This window comes from Suncus etruscus, chromosome 14 (assembly GCF_024139225.1).
Source record: "Suncus etruscus isolate mSunEtr1 chromosome 14, mSunEtr1.pri.cur, whole genome shotgun sequence".
NCBI classification, from domain to species: Eukaryota; Metazoa; Chordata; class Mammalia; order Eulipotyphla; family Soricidae; genus Suncus; species Suncus etruscus.
The window spans coordinates 36,695,240-36,714,396 of NC_064861.1; the positions used below are offsets into that span (position 1 = coordinate 36,695,240).

Sequence of the window (19,157 nt, forward strand, 5' to 3'; positions counted from 1 at the left end):
CAACCTGGGTTAGTTGCATAAAACATCCAAGGCGAGCTCTCTAACTTCTGTATTATATTTTGGATTTTGTAAATTATATTTTATAAGAATCTCTCTGTACCTTCTTTATTAGCCTTCTGTTCAGAGTTTAGTATTACTACTGAGTTCTGTCTTCCAAACGAACTCATTTTACACATGTATCTTCACCATCTATCAGTATGTTGATAACTCTATCAACTCTCACCAACTATCAGTAGTTGATACTACTACTACTAGTAGTAGGACCCTAGTAATAGTAGTAACCCTAGTAATAGTACGTTTATTACTCTCTATAGTAGCTCCCTCCATTGGGCTTCACAGTCACATATCTATTTTCTATTTGACCACTCTGCTTGAATGCATAATGTCATAAATGTGTAGTGTTTAAAGTTGCAAATCTTTTAATTCATTGTTGAGGATAATTTACTTCTTTAATGGTTTCTCTTGCTCCAACAAATGTCAGTGTCAGTCACAAGGTGCTCCGCCAACTATGCTTATCTTTTTCTTATCAAAGCTTTGAACAAGGTCCAAAGGTTGTGCTAAAATACATACATCTATGTATATATTACATATATACATATATATACAAATGCACATCTCTTAGATATCTCAAATTCATATTTTTCTTTCCTTTTTTCTCTATTGCTGTCATATGGTATATAAAAATGCCATCTTTGTATCTATTGCTGCCAGTGTTGTATGATATCCTTGCCTATCACAGGATCACCCATATCTTTGACAGAAAGCTGCTGCAGTGACATACTGATATATTAATCCTGCAACTTTATTCTTCACATCTGTTCTCTGCAGATCAGTTAATCTATTAAATATAGTACTTGTCATTTCTAGGATCAAATCCTCTCTAGATTCCCTGTAGCATTTGTGATACAATGCATACCTTTCTGTGGTCAAAGAGGCCTTGTGTAATTTAGCTGTCCTCTACCTGCTTTCTCAAAATGTCTGCTTCCCAATCCGTAATTATGTGATTCATTAGAGTCTTCAAATGAGAAAACCATTTCTAGCTCACAGTCTTTTGATGTGTTGCTTTCTTCTTTCTGTAAAATTTCTCAGATGTCTCTCTAAAGCCTAGTTCTTTATTTTTGGTCATTACTGAGTTTAGATATTGTTACATCAGAGTGGTCTTGTTTTTCCCCTTTATGTACATTGCTCCTTGGTTCCAGCCTAATTGTTTTCCTTCACAATAAAATTTCTTCCATAAAATGTATCACAATCTATTGTTTCATTGGTTTTGTTTGTCTTCCAATGAGTTCCTCCTAACAACAGGCCATAAAACTTATCATGCAGGGCATTCAGGCCTCACATTTTGGATAGATACTTATGTACCCCCTGCATCAAGTCACCTTAGATTTATTCCCTTCAACACAAAAGTGTAATATTTTAAACTCATAGTGAATACAGCACATTATAGCAAATATGCTACATCTGTGCTTATGACAACTAACAGGCAAAATATTTTCTTCTGTAGAGTGGATGTTATTAACTTGTATATTTAGTATGATTTTTAAATCTTAGACATGCTATAAATTTGAGCATTACAGTATACATTTTATAATCAATAGTTTGTGCTCTGCTTGTGTTTCTGCAGTTCAACAGTGCAGCATTCGATGCATGAATGGTGGAACTTGTGCAGATGACCATTGTCAGTGCCAGAAAGGATTTATTGGAACTTACTGTGGACAACGTAAGGGATATATGGAATGGATTTAATTTATTAGAAATCATTTAATTTTGTCATTATTTCATACTAAGTATGTCTAACTTATTTGTAAGCCTATGATCTTTGAACTAATTTTATGATATAAAAACGCATCTTTCAAATGATTTTCCAGAATTTTTTCTCTAAGATTTTTTTGAATTATTTTAGAATTTTTGCATTTTAGAATATGAATGTTATTGAATATCATTTGCAGTTTATTACTTTTGAAATATAACCATAAACATGACTTGTCTTTCTTTATCTAACCTCACAAAATATATTTCTTGGGGGAAAAATAAGTGAAATTTTCATGATCTCTCTTTCTTTTTCAATCTCTCTTTAGACTGTCTAAAAATTTACCCTTAGAAATTTAGTCTGTAGCATTGTTCTTTGCTACTCAGATATATTTAATTATTCAATTTTATCACAGAAAGCTATGAAATAGTTTTTATAAGTCTGCTCTCAGTCAGAAATACATGTCTTGCATATGTGAGGTGCAGAGTTTGAACCTAACTCTATATACCACCAGGTATGGCTCTGAAACCTCTGGGTACCACTGAGGTTGTTCAGGCAGCCTGCAGCACTGTTGACTAGGCAACATCCCATCACTGGCCTGATTGTGAACCATTCAGCAAGTTGGCAGAGAATTCCTGGAAGTGGTTCCATTTTTACTGAGCACTGCTTGGGAGCCTCCCAAACCCCAAATCAGATGCATTGTGAAAGAGGGAGTTTTAGTCCAAGAAAGCTCTTATCTTTATTCACTAGAGAATATCCTGTATTAATCACAGAATAACTTTTGGCAAGGATGTAAGGATTATAGCTCCTGAAATACGACACACCACTAGGGAATACTTTTGATTAGTTTTTCCCAAATTGTGGGATTTTATGGGAATCTCCATATTTTTAGCTAAGGGTAGATGGAAGGGTCTGATATTAAATAAAGTTGAATCATGAATCCTAAAAATGTCTCTTTTTACTTCACTTAGTTTTTGTCGAAAGAGTCTAGTTTTTGCTGTTGATTACAAGACCCCATCTTAATGATTTCTCATTTTTATTTTAACATAGAATTCTAGACCAAGCCTTAAATGTTCTAGAATGTCTAACATTATATTTATTATTTATTTATTTATTTATTTATTTATTTATTTATTTATTGGTTTTGAGGCCACACCCAGTGACGCTCAGGAGTGTTACTCTTGGCTATGTGCTCAGAAATCGCTCCTGGCTCTGGAGACCATATGGGATGCCTGGGATTGAACCTAGGTTTGTCCTGGATTGGCCATGTGCAAGGCAAACGCCCTACCGCTGTGCTATCACTTCAGCCCCTTCAATTATGATTGATGGAGTACTTCTTAAATTGTAGATTATTTAGTTGAATTGATTATGAAGTTGAGTATAAAGCAGATGAAACTGTTTGCTGCTTATGATTTCAGAAAAGTCCTTAAAGGATTCTTGCTAACACATTATTTTAAAAAATGCTGAGTTGCTTTTCTAGATACATAGAGTTCTTTTCAATAGAGTAACTTTCCCATGCCCTTCATCAATGGCCTCTGAGTATAGCTCTAGCCCACATTATTCAAGGTGCTGGGAGGACATCAGAGAACAGACCACACAATGCTACCAAGTTCCTATTGTGATATTGTCATTATGCTCCACATCTTTATGATTTATTTCGTGACAGGTAATTTGTACCTTTTGATAACTTTTGTTAATTACATATGCTAGTATGCAATTCCTTAAATACATTAGTAGTATTAGAGTATGAACTAGTGAGTGAAAAGGTAAATAACTCATAGTTAGCATTGAGAATTCTGTTCTAAACAAACAAAACAGGGTAAGTGGGAGACAGTCTGACTCAATATTAGAAATTATCTGATAAATTACTACCAATGTGGAAGGGACCTAGTTCAATTCCCAGCATCCCATATGGTCCCCAGGCCTGCCAGGGACGATTTCTGAGTGCAGGGCCAGGAGTGACCCCTGAGTGCCAACCAGGTATTGTCCAGAAACTAAGCAATCAATCATGCTATAAAAATAACAATAAAGGCTTGTTGCATGCCTGCATAATTTTTTAAGAATAGTAAGTACTGGGGCCAGAGCCATAGCACAGTGGTAAGGCATTTTCCTTGCTTGCGGCCAACACAGGACAGACCCCGGTTCAAATCCCGGCATTCCATATTGTCCCCGGAACATGCCAGGAGTGACTTTTGAGCATAGAGCCAGGAGTAACCCCTGAGCATCACCTGGTCTGGCCCCAAAACCAAAAAAAAAAAAAAAAACCCCACAAAAACATAAACACCCCCCAACCCTCCCAAACCCCAATAGTAAATATTTTCCAAACTTTAAAAAAAACAAACAAACATGGAGCAATAGGAAAGGCAGTTAATTTGACCTAGACAGAGTATACTAGTTTTTTTTTTTTTCTCTATAATATGCTCTTTCTACAAGGCAGACATAATTTGTTGGATCTTCTTCTTCTGTCTGGGACTTATTTCATTTGGTTTGGGTTTAGGGGTCATATTCATCTATGTGCAGGGCTTATTCCTGGCCCTGTGCTCAGAGATTACTCCTGGTAGAGCCCTGGGTACTGGGGTACTGGGACACTGAACCCAGGTCAGCTGCAAGGGAAGTACCTTCACTACTGTACTATCTTGCTGACCTCTGGACAGGGATTTGGAATCTGTTTATGGAAGTTACTGAGAGATTTTTTTCCCAATGTTTAGCTAAGGAAAATTGTTGAATGCCAATTCAGAACGTTTTGTTCAGTTGCATCTTAAAAGCTGGCATTTAGGTATAAGAGATTATATCTGAGAAAGTGACATTCATTCACATCTCTTACAACCTGATAATATTTAAAGAATATTTACCACAGCTTAATTTATCACATGAAATGTGAGAGTTAAGTCTTTGGCTGTGTAACTTTCTCATAATGGAAACATTTGAATCCTGAGCCTTGTTTCTGTGGAAATAGATCCCATGGAGATTATTTTGATAGGTTTCTTTTTCCTCCTATATTTCTGTCCCAAACTTCATCGTGTTTATCAGACTCTTGAGTCATGTTTTCCAATCCCCCATAGTTACTCCCATATTTACACCCATATTTACAGTAACATATGTTACCACCCTCTTTCATAGCAATGATGAGTTACACATACTTTGTTTGCACTCAACTTGGGACAGGCAGGAAAAATCAGAACGATGTGGAGTTAGGGTCAAACACATATGACTCCTGTCTTTCAGCAAAGACTGTTGCAAGCAAAGACTTTTAGTTTTGCTTCTCTAGTAGTGCTCAGGAGGTTCCAGATGCTTCAGGGCTGATTCTGCTCAACTGGCAATGATTCAATGTAAGGGACCAAAGATGTTGTGCTGCTAGAAGCTTAAAAGTACTACAGATTTCCAAACCACTTTGGTGGTTCTCTTCCTCCAAGTATCATGTAGTAACATTGGGTATTAAACCTGGGCCAGGCACATGCTAGGCTTGCATACTAACAGCAATACTCTCTCCAGACTCCAAAAATGTCTCTTAAGATCATTGGTGTAATGTTGCATTAAGATGGAATTTTATTTTGTTATGAAGTAAGTTTTTGGTCTTGCTGCTTTTAACAAGGCATTTGATATTTTTGCATGATGATAAGTGACAATTTTGTTCTTGGTAAGAAAAATAGTCTTATTTTCATAGATGACAAGCCTGTTTGTTGGATTTTCCAGTTAACCCCAGTTTTGATACTTTCTTCACTTGAAAACCTCATAGTTGTTCTCACTTCTTCTGAATGTCTTAAGTACTCTTTGAGGGACAATGGTCAGAAAGGGCCATTCTTTTTTTTTATGAGTATCAAATATTTGGCTTATAGGATACAAGCTTTGAGTCTCAATATTTTATCTTAATAAAAAAAGCATTCTTGAAATCAGCTGTCATCAGTATGGTTTGCAGAAATACTTGTTTTACAAGGTTCTGAAAAAAATTTTATTTTGGTTTTTGGGTCACACCCGGCAGTACACAGGGGTTACTCCTGGCTCTATGCTGAGAAATCATTCCTGGTAAGCTTGGAGGACCATATGGGATGCTGGGATTCGAACCACCATCCTTCTGCATGCAGGGCAAATGCCTTACCTCCATGCTATTTCTCCAGCCCCTGAAATCTTTATTTTGAAGTAGAATTGTTATATCATTGGAAGTTTCAGATATACAATAGCAGTATTTTGTAAGTATATGTTGTGAAATGATGATTATAGCAAGTTTAGATATCTGTCTTAGGCAGATATACTTTTTTCTGATAAAAAAGAATTTGAAAAAAATTTATACACTATGGTTTACAATATTAATACTGGAAGAGTTTCATACAAAAATATTTTAGCACTATATCCTACACAAGAGTGTCAGCTTCTTTCTATCTTGTCCCAGTATCCCCCTGCCTTCACTCTTATTCTCTATCACCACTACAGTAGTAAGCTTTCTATTAAGGATATGTTCTCAGTTTCTATTACTTTTGGGTATTTGTTCTTCTTTTCTTTGTTACTTTACATGATATATTCTCTTAGCAATTTAATATATGCATTACAATACTAATAACTGTTGTCATTATGCTCCACATCTTTGTGATTTATTTCGTGACAGGTAATTTGTACCTTTTGATAACTTTTGTTAATTACATATGCTAGTATGCAATTCCTTAAATACATTAGTAGTAAGTATACATATGTACTAGTATGTTAAGTTTACCTGTATACACTTAAGTATATTTATTAAAATGAGTAATAATAGCTATCTAACTTGTATCTATAGAGGTAAGATATTCTATCAGTTATATTTCCACTACATTGCCCTAGGTGTTACTTCTAGATTTACTATACATTGAGCTTCCTACTGTTTTTGTGTGCAGCTGTTTGTGAAAATGGATGTCAGAATGGTGGACGATGTATTGGACCCAATCGCTGTGCTTGTGTGTATGGATTCACTGGCCCACAGTGTGAAAGAGGTAAGAAAATCTCTTTTTTTGAAGGACATATTTTATGGTAAAACCGTTTTTTGTTACCTATTGCAAAATATTTTTCTAATGAAATTATGATCCTTTTCTTCCTTTATAATGCCTGTGACTTGAATAGTAAGATTTAACTTAATTCATATAATAAATGTCTAATTGTAAATTCTAATAATGTCCTTAATTCTAATTGTGAGTCACTGTTTAGAGTGCTGCATTTAGAGAAATAACTACACTGACAACTATCATGACAATGTTAATGAGTGAGAGAAATAGAATGCCTATCTCAAAAAACATGTGATCAAGACTCCCATTCTGTTATTCCATTTCTGCCATGTCCTCCTTTGTGTGTCAGTATTGCCCCACCTTGGAGTTCTTTGTAAGACTACTAGTAGTTATTGAGGTGACATATTCAGAGTCAGACAAAGAAAAAAAAAAAAGAGAAAACCTTTCTTCTATCCATGGATCCATCAGTTTTCAAAGATATTCCATGCAGGATGTACATGGAATCTATTATGCTGAGTGAAATAAGTCAGAGAGAGAGAGAAAGACGCAGAATGGTCTCACTCATCTATGGGTTTTAAGAAAAATGAAAGACATTCTTGCAATAATTTTTAGACACAAAAGAGAGGAGGGTTGGAAGTTACAGCCCACGTCATGAATCTCACCACAAAGAGTGTTGAGTTTAGTTAGAGAAATATAGAAGAAGAGGGGCCGGCATGGTGGTGCTAGAGGTAAGGTGTCTGCCTTGCCAGCGCTAGCCTAGGACGGACCGCGGTTCGATCCCCCGGCGTCCCATATGGTCTCCCAAGCCAGGAGCGACTTCTGAGCACATAGCCAGGAGTAACCCCTGAGCATCACCGGGTGTGGCCCAAAAACAAAACAAAAAAATCTTATATTTAAAAATTTATACTTATCTAACATAAATTTTATGGTATTTTGGTTAGATCATGAAAAGAAGTTGAGAAATTATAATTATATAGTAAAATATTAAAAGTAAGATGAATGCAACTTGTAACATATACATACTTGTGTGTATATATATCTCAAGATATTTATATTATTTCTAAGGTGACTGAGATTTCTAGGGTCTGAAGTACATTCCACAAATGACAGTTTAAGTTACACAGAATAAATGTAAATTTCTCAAATGCTTTTATTTAAAAAAAATTGTGAAATGTTAGCAATAAAAGATAAATTGTTAATAGTAAAACAAAAGAAATTTCGTAGATGGTTTTCATTTTAAATACCATAGATTGAAAGATAGATAAATTTAAAGTTTGAAACATAATTGGTGGAGCTTAGATTTTTGTTATTTTTTTTTAAGGAAGTCAGGTAAATTTTGAAACCTTTTCATCATAAGGCAAATTTCAAGCTCAGTGCTTTATTGGCAAAGAATTGGGAGATTGAATTTGAAGTCTTCCAGCTAGTACAACATCATTCCTCAATAGTTATTTATTCATTAGATTCCTTAGTCCTTACTAAGCGTATGAGAATTCAGTAAAACATACATACATTTTACATGCACTGTAACAAATTTTCAGAAGAAATTACAAAATGTGTTTAGTTAGTAGTTTGGCTTGGGGAATATATTTACAAAATATGGATTTCTTAAAAAAATTACAATGCTCACTTTCATATGAATTTACTCAGCTTCCCTTTTTTACTGATCTTCATATGATATTTCAGAAACTTCATTTCTTCCAAGTAATTTAGTAATTTCAACTTTTGAATCACAACCATAAACTTCAAAATTTTAAATATATTTCTCGTGGATATACATGTCGTTCTAAAAAAATCGATCTATGATATTTTTTCATATTGTCTATACCAAAGCTTAAGTGTTAACATTGTAATAATATAGTATCAGCTGTAATTTAAAAATTGCTTACATAGGGCCCGGAGAGATAGCACAGCGGCGTTTGCCTTGCAAGCAGCTGATTCAGGACCAAAGGTGGTTGGTTCGAATCCCGGTGTCCCATATGGTCCCCCGTGCCTGCCAGGAGCTATTTCTGAGCAGACAGTCAGGAGTAACCCCTGAGCACCGCCGGGTGTGATCCAAAAACCAAAAAAAAAAAAAAAAAAAAGTTGCTTACATAAATAAAAATAATAATTTATTTATATAAATGTTAACGAATAGGTATATGTGCCCAACTATCATTTAAAGTTTCTATTGTCTTTACTCAGTTACCAAATCTCAAAAATATATGTTCTTTTTTGGTGGGGAGGGTTTGGGGCCACACCTAGTGGAGCTCAGAGGTTACTTCTGGCTCTGCACTCAAAAATTACTCCTAGCAGAATTGGGGAACCATATGGGTTGCTGAGGGTTGAACCAAGGTGGGCTGCATGCAAGGCAAATGCACTACCTGCTGCACTATTACTTACACCCCCACAAAAATATTTGTTCCCCCTTTTCTGTAAAATTATGTATATTTCCTTCTTTAAGAAGAAATATAAATATATAATTAATTAATATTTAAACTGGTCTCTTGATGTTATATGTAAGATAAAACATAGTTGGATTTCCTGCTATCTGAACTTCTGATAGGCTTTCTGTGCTGGAGACAGAGTGCTAATAACTGGCATAACTCTGACATTTAACTTGTGTGTTGGTGCTGTGTATACTGGCTATCATTGGAGTCTGTCTTGCTGACCTATCTTAGCATTAAACTTAGCATTAATTTAGCATTAAAAGTTGCAAAAAATAATGCAATTTGCAGCAACAGGGATAGAACTAAAGGATATTATGTTCAGTTAAGTTAGTTAGAAGGAAAGGGATTGGGGGGCTGGAGAGATAGCATGGAGGTAAGGTATTTGCCTTGCATGCAGAAAGTTGGTGATTTGAATCCCGGCATCTCATATGGTTCCCTGAGCCTGCCAGGAGTGATTTCTGAGCATAGCACCAGGAGTAACCCCTGAGTGCTGCCAGGTGTGACCCAAAAACCAAAAAATAAATAAATAAATAAATAAATAAATAAAATAAATAAAAAAAAAAACAAGAAAAGGGATCTATACAGAATGATTGGAGTGGGTCTTGGAAGGGTAGGATTTGGGGGATCTTTAGAAGAGGAAGGGAATACACTGGTGATGGATATGATACTGGAATTATGTGCATAAGAAACTGTTATTAATTGCATTAAACCATAGAATATCTCAGTACATTTTTTAAAAAATTAGTCCTTGTTGTCACACGTTGATTGTAATAGGCAGGCAGGCAGCTGAGATATATCCAAAGCATATTAAGCTATTTCATACATTTTGTTTCTCTGCAAATAGATCATTTTGAAAAGGGGATAAATACTGTATTTAATATACACCTGAGAGTACATGGAGACTAAATCAACATTTTATATATAATAGATATAAAATGCAATATATGGCATTTCCACCCTTAACACTTTAAATATGCCTTACTGATTTTAATAGAAAATTGAAAAGAGCAGGCTGGCAAGAAATGAATTCATCTAAAGGATTTTTGGAAAAATACAATGATTACTTGAACACAAATGTGGACTGCCCAGAATCCCCAATTCAACTTCTTTGACTTAAATGATTGTTGAAGCCAAATTACTTTGTAATTGAATTTTCCTTGAAAATTATGTAAGAACCATCTGTTAGAAATATATCCTAGGTCATTTAAAATTGTGCACAAATTGCTACTACAGATTGTTTTTATCATGTAAAATACGACTTTCATATAACAGTGAATAATTTTAGTAAAACTTCAAACTCTTAATGCTTAAATGATATTTTATTTAAAGTGTACATGTTTCATTAAGTGATACCTTCATTAGCAGAATTAGAGATTAACTTTTTTCTGTTCATATATTTAAACTCCTTTTTTGATCCAAATTTACTTTGAAAAGAAATTGTGAGATCAAATTGTATGTATGAAACTTTTATAAAATTTAAATTCTCAAATGTTTGTGTAAAATGAAAAATGGGTAATTTTCATAAAATCATCCAGATGCAGAGCTACTGCATGAAATCGTTGTCTCAAAGTTTGCCAAAAAAGAAATCACTTGGCCTCAGCTTGAATACCTTCAGACAGGTTCACTTACCCACCTTCAGACAGTGTTCGATGATTGAGTCCCAGTTGTACAGACTGCGTAATTGTGCCTCCCACCCAAGCGGATGTACACTTACAGCCCATCTTGTTTCATGCCATGACTTCTTTTCTAAAAGGAGTCAGCCGCAAACCACAATCTACCCCTCAAATTTGCACTGTGGCAACTTGAAGTCTGATTATAGACTCTTTAGAGTTATTTTCTAAATTTTTGTTCCCCACTCAAATTTCAGGGGCTGAAGTAACTGTAGCAGCTATTAAACCATAACCTTATCTCGACCAAATTCTTCAAGATCAAGAGTGAAGACAGGCAAATTGGTGTTTTCCTGAATTCTAGAATTATGTAGACAAGACTCAAATTTGTTCAGAAATAACCCATACACTCATTAATCAATATTAATTCCATTGAAAGTTGTAAATATATGCAGGGTAGGTTTGTTCAGTCTGTGAACATTCAAGTAACAGCAAACTAATAGCATAAACGGATGCACAGTGGCCATTGAAGAAAATTAGCTGCTGTCACACAGAATTCTCTACACAGTAGATTTGATACTTCTAAGAAATAAATAGCATTCGTGTTTAGAAAAAAAATCATTCTATCTTTATAAAAGTGCAATGCCTTTGGGGTAGAGCAATAGTATAGTGTGTAGGGTACTTGACTTGCACTCAGCCCACCCAGGTTTGAGTCCCGGCATCCCATATGGTCCTCTAAGCCCACCAGGAGTGTTCTCTGGCATAGAGACAGAAGTCAGCCCTGAGTGCCATTAGGTATGGCCCCAAAACAATAAAAAATAACATGTAATATAAAACTCAGACAATATGAGAGTAAAAGATAAAAAAGGAGTTATTCGTCACTCCCCCAATCAAAATAAGTTGCTTTTAACATTTCATATTGGGGGAAGGTTGGACAACACCTGGCTGTCCTCAAGACTTACTCTTTGCTCTATGCTTAGATATCATTCCTGGTGGGACATGGGACTATATATGGTGCCAGGAATCAACTGAGGTTGGCTACATTCAAGACAGTCAACTTATATCTTGTACTATCTCTCTAGCTCTGCCTTAAACATTTTTGAGATTTTACTTTATTTATACTACACTTACTACCTATAAGTGTTTATAAACCATGGGATTTATTGTAACTTACAGATATGTTCCATGAAATGTGCTTATATCTTGCTTCTTTTGTGTTTTGAAGTATATAAGGCAATAGATTGAACAGTTGCACTGCACATTTAATTAATAATGAAGAGAAAGTATCTCTAACCTCTACAACTAGTTGATGTTTGTGAAGATATTTTCTATATTTCAAAATAAACGTAGTCCACGTTAAAATATGATCCAGAATAGAGGTATACTATGATGTACTTATAATCTTAAACTTCTATTATACTATTATAGCTGCTGGCCGTAATTACTTTTCTTAGTTGCATTTGGAGAGAGTTCCAGGTTTTTCTTTTAGTTTAGTTGGTTTAATGTAAAAGGCTGTGATGACAATTGTTGATTTTATTTTTAGGATATTCCCTAATGATCTGACTGCTGAGTAGTTGAAAATATGTGAAATTTAAGGCCTTTGTGTTTTTGTGTTTTGTGGTGCCAGGGATTGAACCCAGGACTGCACATATGCAAGTCAAGTGCTGGAAAGCTGAGCCACCTTCCTGGCCTTTGAAAGTTTAGAGCTTTTGATATTTTTTTCCTTTTACTGTAAAAAGTTGTGTGTGTGTATGTGTGTGTAAAAGCTTTTTAATTATTCTTTACAAAGGCTTTTTATAATTAACATTATTTTGTTTTTCTTGTTGTTTTCTCTTTTGGGGAGGGGCAATACCAGCTGTTTTCAGGAATTACTCCTGGCTGTGTTTGCATTTTATTTTACTCTTCCTAAGTCACTTATGAGAATGCACAGGAAAAGAGCTAAAGTAAATTTATTTATAAGTTTTTATCAAATTTTATTGAGTACTTATGTTATTATTTATTAGACTAACTGCTTGGAACTCGAGTGACGTGATTAATTATTCATACTCCATTAACGAGTATAGACTATGTAAGTAATGGGACTATTCACTTTTTAAATTAAAAATATAATTTGACGGGCCCGGAGAGATAGCACAGCGGTGTTTGCCTTGCAAGCAGCTGATCCAGGACCAAAGGTGGTTGGTTTGAATCCCGGTGTCCTATATGGTCCCCCATGCCTGCCAGGAGCTATTTCTGAGCAGACAGCCAGGAGTAACCCCTGAGCACCGCTGGGTGTGGCCCCAAAAAACAAAAAAAATAAAATATGTAATTTGACACAGTCAATAGTATAATGGGAGTTGGGATACATTTGTAGAAGAGCTCAGGAATGCTTCCTGAGTAAGAGATATTTGTAATATTTTCTGAAGTTAAGTCTGAATTTAAAAAAGGTAACTATTTTATTGGAAAAATGCTAGACTAATTTATGTATTGGCATTATAAGATAGTGAAATCTTAGAATAAATAACATTTTTTAATATTATCTAAATTCCATTGTCCATTACCAGTTAATGGACTGGTCATTTCTTTTTATAGAATATTAATCTTTTTTCTTGCACTCTATTTAGTGTGAAGTAACAAGGAACAGAGATATCATGTCACTGACCATGCAGGTTAGAAATACTAATCTGCATTTGCAAACAGACATTTCTGCACTCATAAGGCTTTAACACATTTTATAACTTTGCACTGTCTAAGCTAAACTTAGCCTTAAATGGGCATCGGAGAAATTCCAAAAGATCTGTGGGAACTTAACTTTTTTGGCACTAGCTCAGATGACATCCTTATCTTAAAAGGGCCATTAAGAACACAAGGAAAGGAAAACGAGAGTGAAAAAAGCAGACAGTGGTAAGTGGAAGGAAAGGTAGTAATGAAAAAGAAAAGGAAGAATGATAGAAAAAGGAGATGTAAGGCTTGGGGAAAAGCCACTTGCTTGTATAAAAGAAATAAAAAAAAATCAGTTAATTGATTACTCCTAGCTCTGTACTAAGAAATCACTATTGGCAGGCTTGCAGGCTCGGGGATCATAAGGGATGCAGGGGAGGGAACCCAGTTGGCTGCATACAAGACAAACATCCTACCTGCTGTGCTCTGGCCCCTAAATTTCTTTGTTTTAATTTAATTTAACTACTTACTTATAGGGAAATTTGAAGTACAAAATAATAATATTCATATCCTATATTTATATAAACTTTTAAGTATTTTTTATTTTTCTATTTTAGCATTACATAGAAAGATGCTATAACTGCGATGGAAAATGGGCAGGCAAAGCTATTACAGACACATTATATAAAATGCACTATTATAATGTCTTTAGCCATTAATTAATAATAAATGTGCGTGTGTGGACAGAATGCACTCATGGAATTTACAGTGCATTTTACAAAAATTCCAAATACTCTAATTTCATAAACAATACCAGAATTTAAAGGTTTCGATATAGTATGAATTTGCAGTTATTCTTAAGAGTTACGAAGACTAAGAATGATGAGCTAAGCTTCTGGCACATAAAATAGTTGTAAAGGCTAGCAGATAGTAGCTGTATATAGATGACACACTTCCTTTATTTTTAAGAAAACAAGGTACAGTCAGGCTCAGAACTTAATAAGATCTGTGTGACCTTGAAAAAATGACTATTGTGTCATTCCTATTTATGTAGATGAAATCTGTCTACTAAATCAACCTTGAGTATTTATTTTGGGAGTTAAACATATTATAATATAAAACATTTAATAAGGAATAACCATTGGCATCAGTCTCTTCAGTCAGTCTTTTTTTTTAACTCTTTAGTGATCATAAATATAGATGTGGTTATTTTAATGGCAGTAGTAAAAAATGTATGTTAGTTAAACTCTTAAATTGCCCCCTTTTCCTCTCTAGTCTGTACATGTACCTTTTAGGGAAGACATGATTGCATGCAGGAGAGGTTCTGTGGAGAAAAATTAGGATGAAAGAAGGTGCAGGTATAGTAAAGATCCTTAAAATGTTCATGTGGGATTACTCACCTGTTGTAGCTGTAAAGCAAAGTTAGAGAAATGGAAAAAATAGAAAGTAAAGCTGAAAAAGTAGGTCTTGATGCAGAAAGTCTAATCTGCCAGCATCAAGAGACTCCTTTGGGAAGAAAATGGTAAAAGCAGTTCTTCACTGGGTGGAATAGTAAACAGTAAAATAGGAATGTGGAGTGACAAGTGGAGGGCAAAGAATACTCAGGAGAACTCATTCTATGTCAACTAATTAAAAGAAATGGTCCCATAAGCTTTATATAGTCTTTTCATTTAAACTATGGTTTAAATTAATTTATATAATTTAAATGATTTAAAAAAAAAAGAAGGGGCCGGTGCGGTGGCGCTAGAGGTAAGGTGTCTGCCTTGCCAGTGCTAGCCTAGGATGGACCGCGGTTTGATCTCCCCAGTGTCCCATATGGTCGCCCAAGCCAGGAGCGACTTCTGAGCACATAGCCAGTAGTAACCCCTGAGCGTCACCGGGTGTGGCCCAAAAACCGAAAAAAGAAAAGAAAAGAAAAGAAAAAGCAAAGTTGTAAGAATTTCTTTAAAAAAATAAAAAAAAACTATGATTTAAGTATCTATGAATTGTTGTTAGCATTGATTTGAAATCGAAAATTAATATTGTGTGAAATAGTATTTACTGAAAATCTGTTGTGGCACATCGTTTAGCAAAATTCTCCCTCAAATGTCATTTTTAAATGTCACATAAATAAAAACATCAAAAATTAAAATAAGAAATCTACTCACAATTACCCATAGATGAGATGGAATTTAAATATGAGTATAACCTCAATTTTTTTTACACTTAACTAAAACTTTTGTAAATACATTACATAAAAGTAATATGTTTTCTATTTTGATTTCATATTGTTTTAATTGTTTAGTCTAAGAAGTAAAACTTTATGTTGTCCAATTGAATTAAAGGGATTACTTACTGTCTTTGCATCTTTATCTAGTTAGGGGTAATATTCTTGCTTCATAAAATGTATATTTCAACCACTGAACTTAAAACTCAGAATTTTATGAGAAGAAAATTTAGACAATAAAATATATTGAATTACTTTTTTCAAGATACTGTACATCAGATAGCAAAGGAGTAACTCACTCCAGGGACACAGGCTTTGTTGGATTTTTACCACTTACTAGGAAGCTCTGAAGAGTTTTGAGCTGTGTTCACAGTAAGGGATAACCTAGTCATGGCCAACAGCCAGCCCTTTTTGGCTGAAGAGATATGGGTGCACACATGGTTAAAGTAAATCACAGGAGAAAGATATATATTTATTTATAATATACATATATATGACTCAAAATTAATAGATAGGATATTATACTAAAAAGATCAACAGAATATACTGAAAGTGATATGCATGATGCCCCTGCAGTAACAATATTGCAAATTGCAGCATCTAAAAGAAAAAATGGGAGGAGGAGAGAAAGAATGATAGAGACAGAGAAGAAAGAGAGCAAGAGAGCAAATGAAGGAAAATGTCTACCACAGAAAGAGGTCAGAAAAAAGGGAAGGTAAAGGGCACTATGGAAATTGGGGAAATTGGTGACTAGAAATGTGCACTGTTGAAGGGATGTGTTTTGTACATTGTATGAGTGAAACCCAATCATGAATAACTTTGTGTATCTCATGGTGATTGAATTAAAGAACTTATTTATTAAAAATGTTTTTAAATTAATTTCCATTCCACTTCTACATTCTGTACGTATACAGTTTCTTGTTTGTTTGAAAGGAACTTTTCACTAATAATACTGATCAGTATATTCTTTTACATGTTTAAAATTACTATCTTTGTTCAGAATTTCTATTTTCACTAGTTCTGTATGGATAAATCTTTATTTTTATCTCTCTAGAAGTGAGTAAGAGTTATCTTTCTGCCCTAGCTTGTGTTTAGAGAAATTGGGGACCCTGGCATCTTATGTTCCCATCCGATGAGAGGAGCTGAAGAGCAGGACTAGAATTTGGAAAGCTTTAAAAATATGAGATCTGCACTCTGAACTTGCTCAGTTATTCTTTGCATAGTTTATGCCAGAATCATTGTCTTTGACCATGACAATTTTCTCTTTTCAAAGAAGTCAGCCCTGAAAATTGGATTGTTCCTTCCTTCCAGTTAGCAGCAGTCCCTTGTGCATGTTTGCTTTCAGGGTATCAAACTAAACATTGAGCCCATCAGAGTAACTCTTTTCTGTGGTGATCACGAGAGATTTCAGTCTAAGCCCTCCACTCTGAGAATTCTTCCTCTTATGTTTCTTAGATCTTCTCCTGTAGGGTTCTGGGGATAATTGACATTGTGTGGTACGAATCTTCCTGTCTTCACTGTCTTGTTCCCCTTCCCTCTCCATCTCTCATCTGGTAGAGATCAGTATGGCTGGTCCTTTCTGTTACCTATTTACAAGTGAAATTCTACCTTAGTGAATAGAGACTTTCTGTTACTTTCAATATCAACTAAACTCTTGTATGAAGGGGTAATTGGTGAGACTTGCTGAAATTTAGAGGACTTTCTCTTTCCCTTTTTCATGTAGAAGAAGGATCATTAGTGTCCTCTGCCTTTTGGGACACCATTTTCATTCTATTCAGGTGTGTGCTTTTATTTTTCAGACTGAAAGAGAACTTTTGTTCTAATGTTATTTTGTTTTTATTATTTATCATAACTGTGAGAATGGATATTGATTATTCAGTCTCCATTTTTTGTCTTTTTTGAGGAATTTTAGTAACATTCTGAAAAAAAATTTAAACTGAAATGAATTTTTTTTCAGAAGAACAGTTACATTAGCATACGGGGGGTATAAAGGAGGAAGATATGGGATGCATGCTGGGAACAGGGGTGGAGGGAGGACAACATTGGTGGTGGGAATGCCTCTCATTCATTGTTACTATGTGCCTTAAATATTACTGTGAAAGACTTGTAATTCTCTTTGACCATAATAAAAATTCAAAAAAAAAAAAAAGGAGAAGTCAGGTATAGGGACCTTTTGATAGCAGATGATGCAATTTTGAATACATAGTTATCTAAGTATTATCTAAGTAATATTATGAATGTTTATTTAGTGCACATTATAGAAAGAAGAAAACTATGGGTGTCTCATCTTCTAGAATTAGAGATGATGTTTCCCATGACCATGTTTAATGTCATGGTTTAATGCATGCAAAATTCTTCCACATGCATAAAACTGAATGTTTGTGAATACTTTCATCTGATTTAGAAATAGCATGCAGTACACATTCCAAATCATAAAAGGGATTTTTGCATCTTTAAGAAATAATTAGGTTTTGATTTTCACAAGAATAATTAGAATTTAATAAATTTAATGTATTACTGAGAATTTATAGATATTTTCATATCTGAAAATGAGGATATTGGAGCAAATCACTATCTATTTTCCACTGGTTATGAGAGTAGCATTTCTTTGTGGGGAAAAATGACAACTATTCCTATGTCCGTTCTCCAAAGATTGTTATTGTATTCGTTGAATTGAATGAATTTAAATTCCATATTACCACTACAAAGGTTTTTTAAAAGCCTATGCTTACAATTAAACTTGTAATTAAATTAAACCTGTAATGATAGTATAATACTTTTTGGAGTTGTGCTACTCATACCAAGCATCAGCATTTTTTTATTTTGGTTTTGGGGTCACACTCGGCAGCGCTCAGGGGTTACTCCTGGCTCTATGCTCAGAAATTGCCCCTGGCAGGCTTGGGGGACCGTATGGGATGCTGGAATTTGAACCACTGTCCTTCTGCATACAAGGCAAATGCCTTACCTCCATGCTATCTCTCTGGCCCCAGTAAGCATCAGCATTTTAACATTTTTCTTTCTTTTAAAGGTTTGGGTGTCCCCATAGCAGTGTTGGCAGGGGGTATGTGGTGCCAGATTTGAATTAGATATGTTAGATATGTACTCCCACACTTTAGCTTCTCATCCAAACCCACATTCCTATGTTAAAGTTTGTGAAACACTTTTAGCATATCTTAAAAAAAAACTTTCATTTTATAACTAGATAAGTTTGAGAAATCATTGATTAAAATATCTAAGGTTTTCTTCAGTAATTTAATTTTTATATACAGTGCACCAAATAAAGCCACTCTGAATAAAATTTACCCCTAAATTAATTTGAATAGATTAATACTGCTTTGAAATTCTGCTATTCTGCTTCCCTTGAATATAATAAAGTTGGATTTGAAGATAGCTTTATCTAAGATTTTTTCTTCATATTATTATACAACCTCTATTCATCTCAGAAAAGACATATTCTCTGCAGGGGGCAAGATTGAGCCAACAAGTTTATAATTATCAGTTGTATCATATTATTATAAAAGTTTATAATTATCAACAATGTTTTTAATCATAATGTTT

The 19,157-nt window shown here is 34.5% G+C and overlaps 1 protein-coding gene across 1 annotated transcript in view; it reads left to right on the top strand.

Moving 5' to 3' along the window:
• FBN2 (fibrillin 2) overlaps positions 1 to 19,157 on the top strand; it is a 287,333-nt gene that overhangs the window by 7,616 nt on the left and 260,560 nt on the right. Inside the window, exons 4-5 of the mRNA XM_049786704.1 lie at positions 1,625 to 1,720; positions 6,616 to 6,711. Of these exons, the coding sequence (XP_049642661.1) occupies positions 1,625 to 1,720; positions 6,616 to 6,711 (192 nt within the window). The remainder of the gene's footprint in view (positions 1 to 1,624; positions 1,721 to 6,615; positions 6,712 to 19,157) is intronic.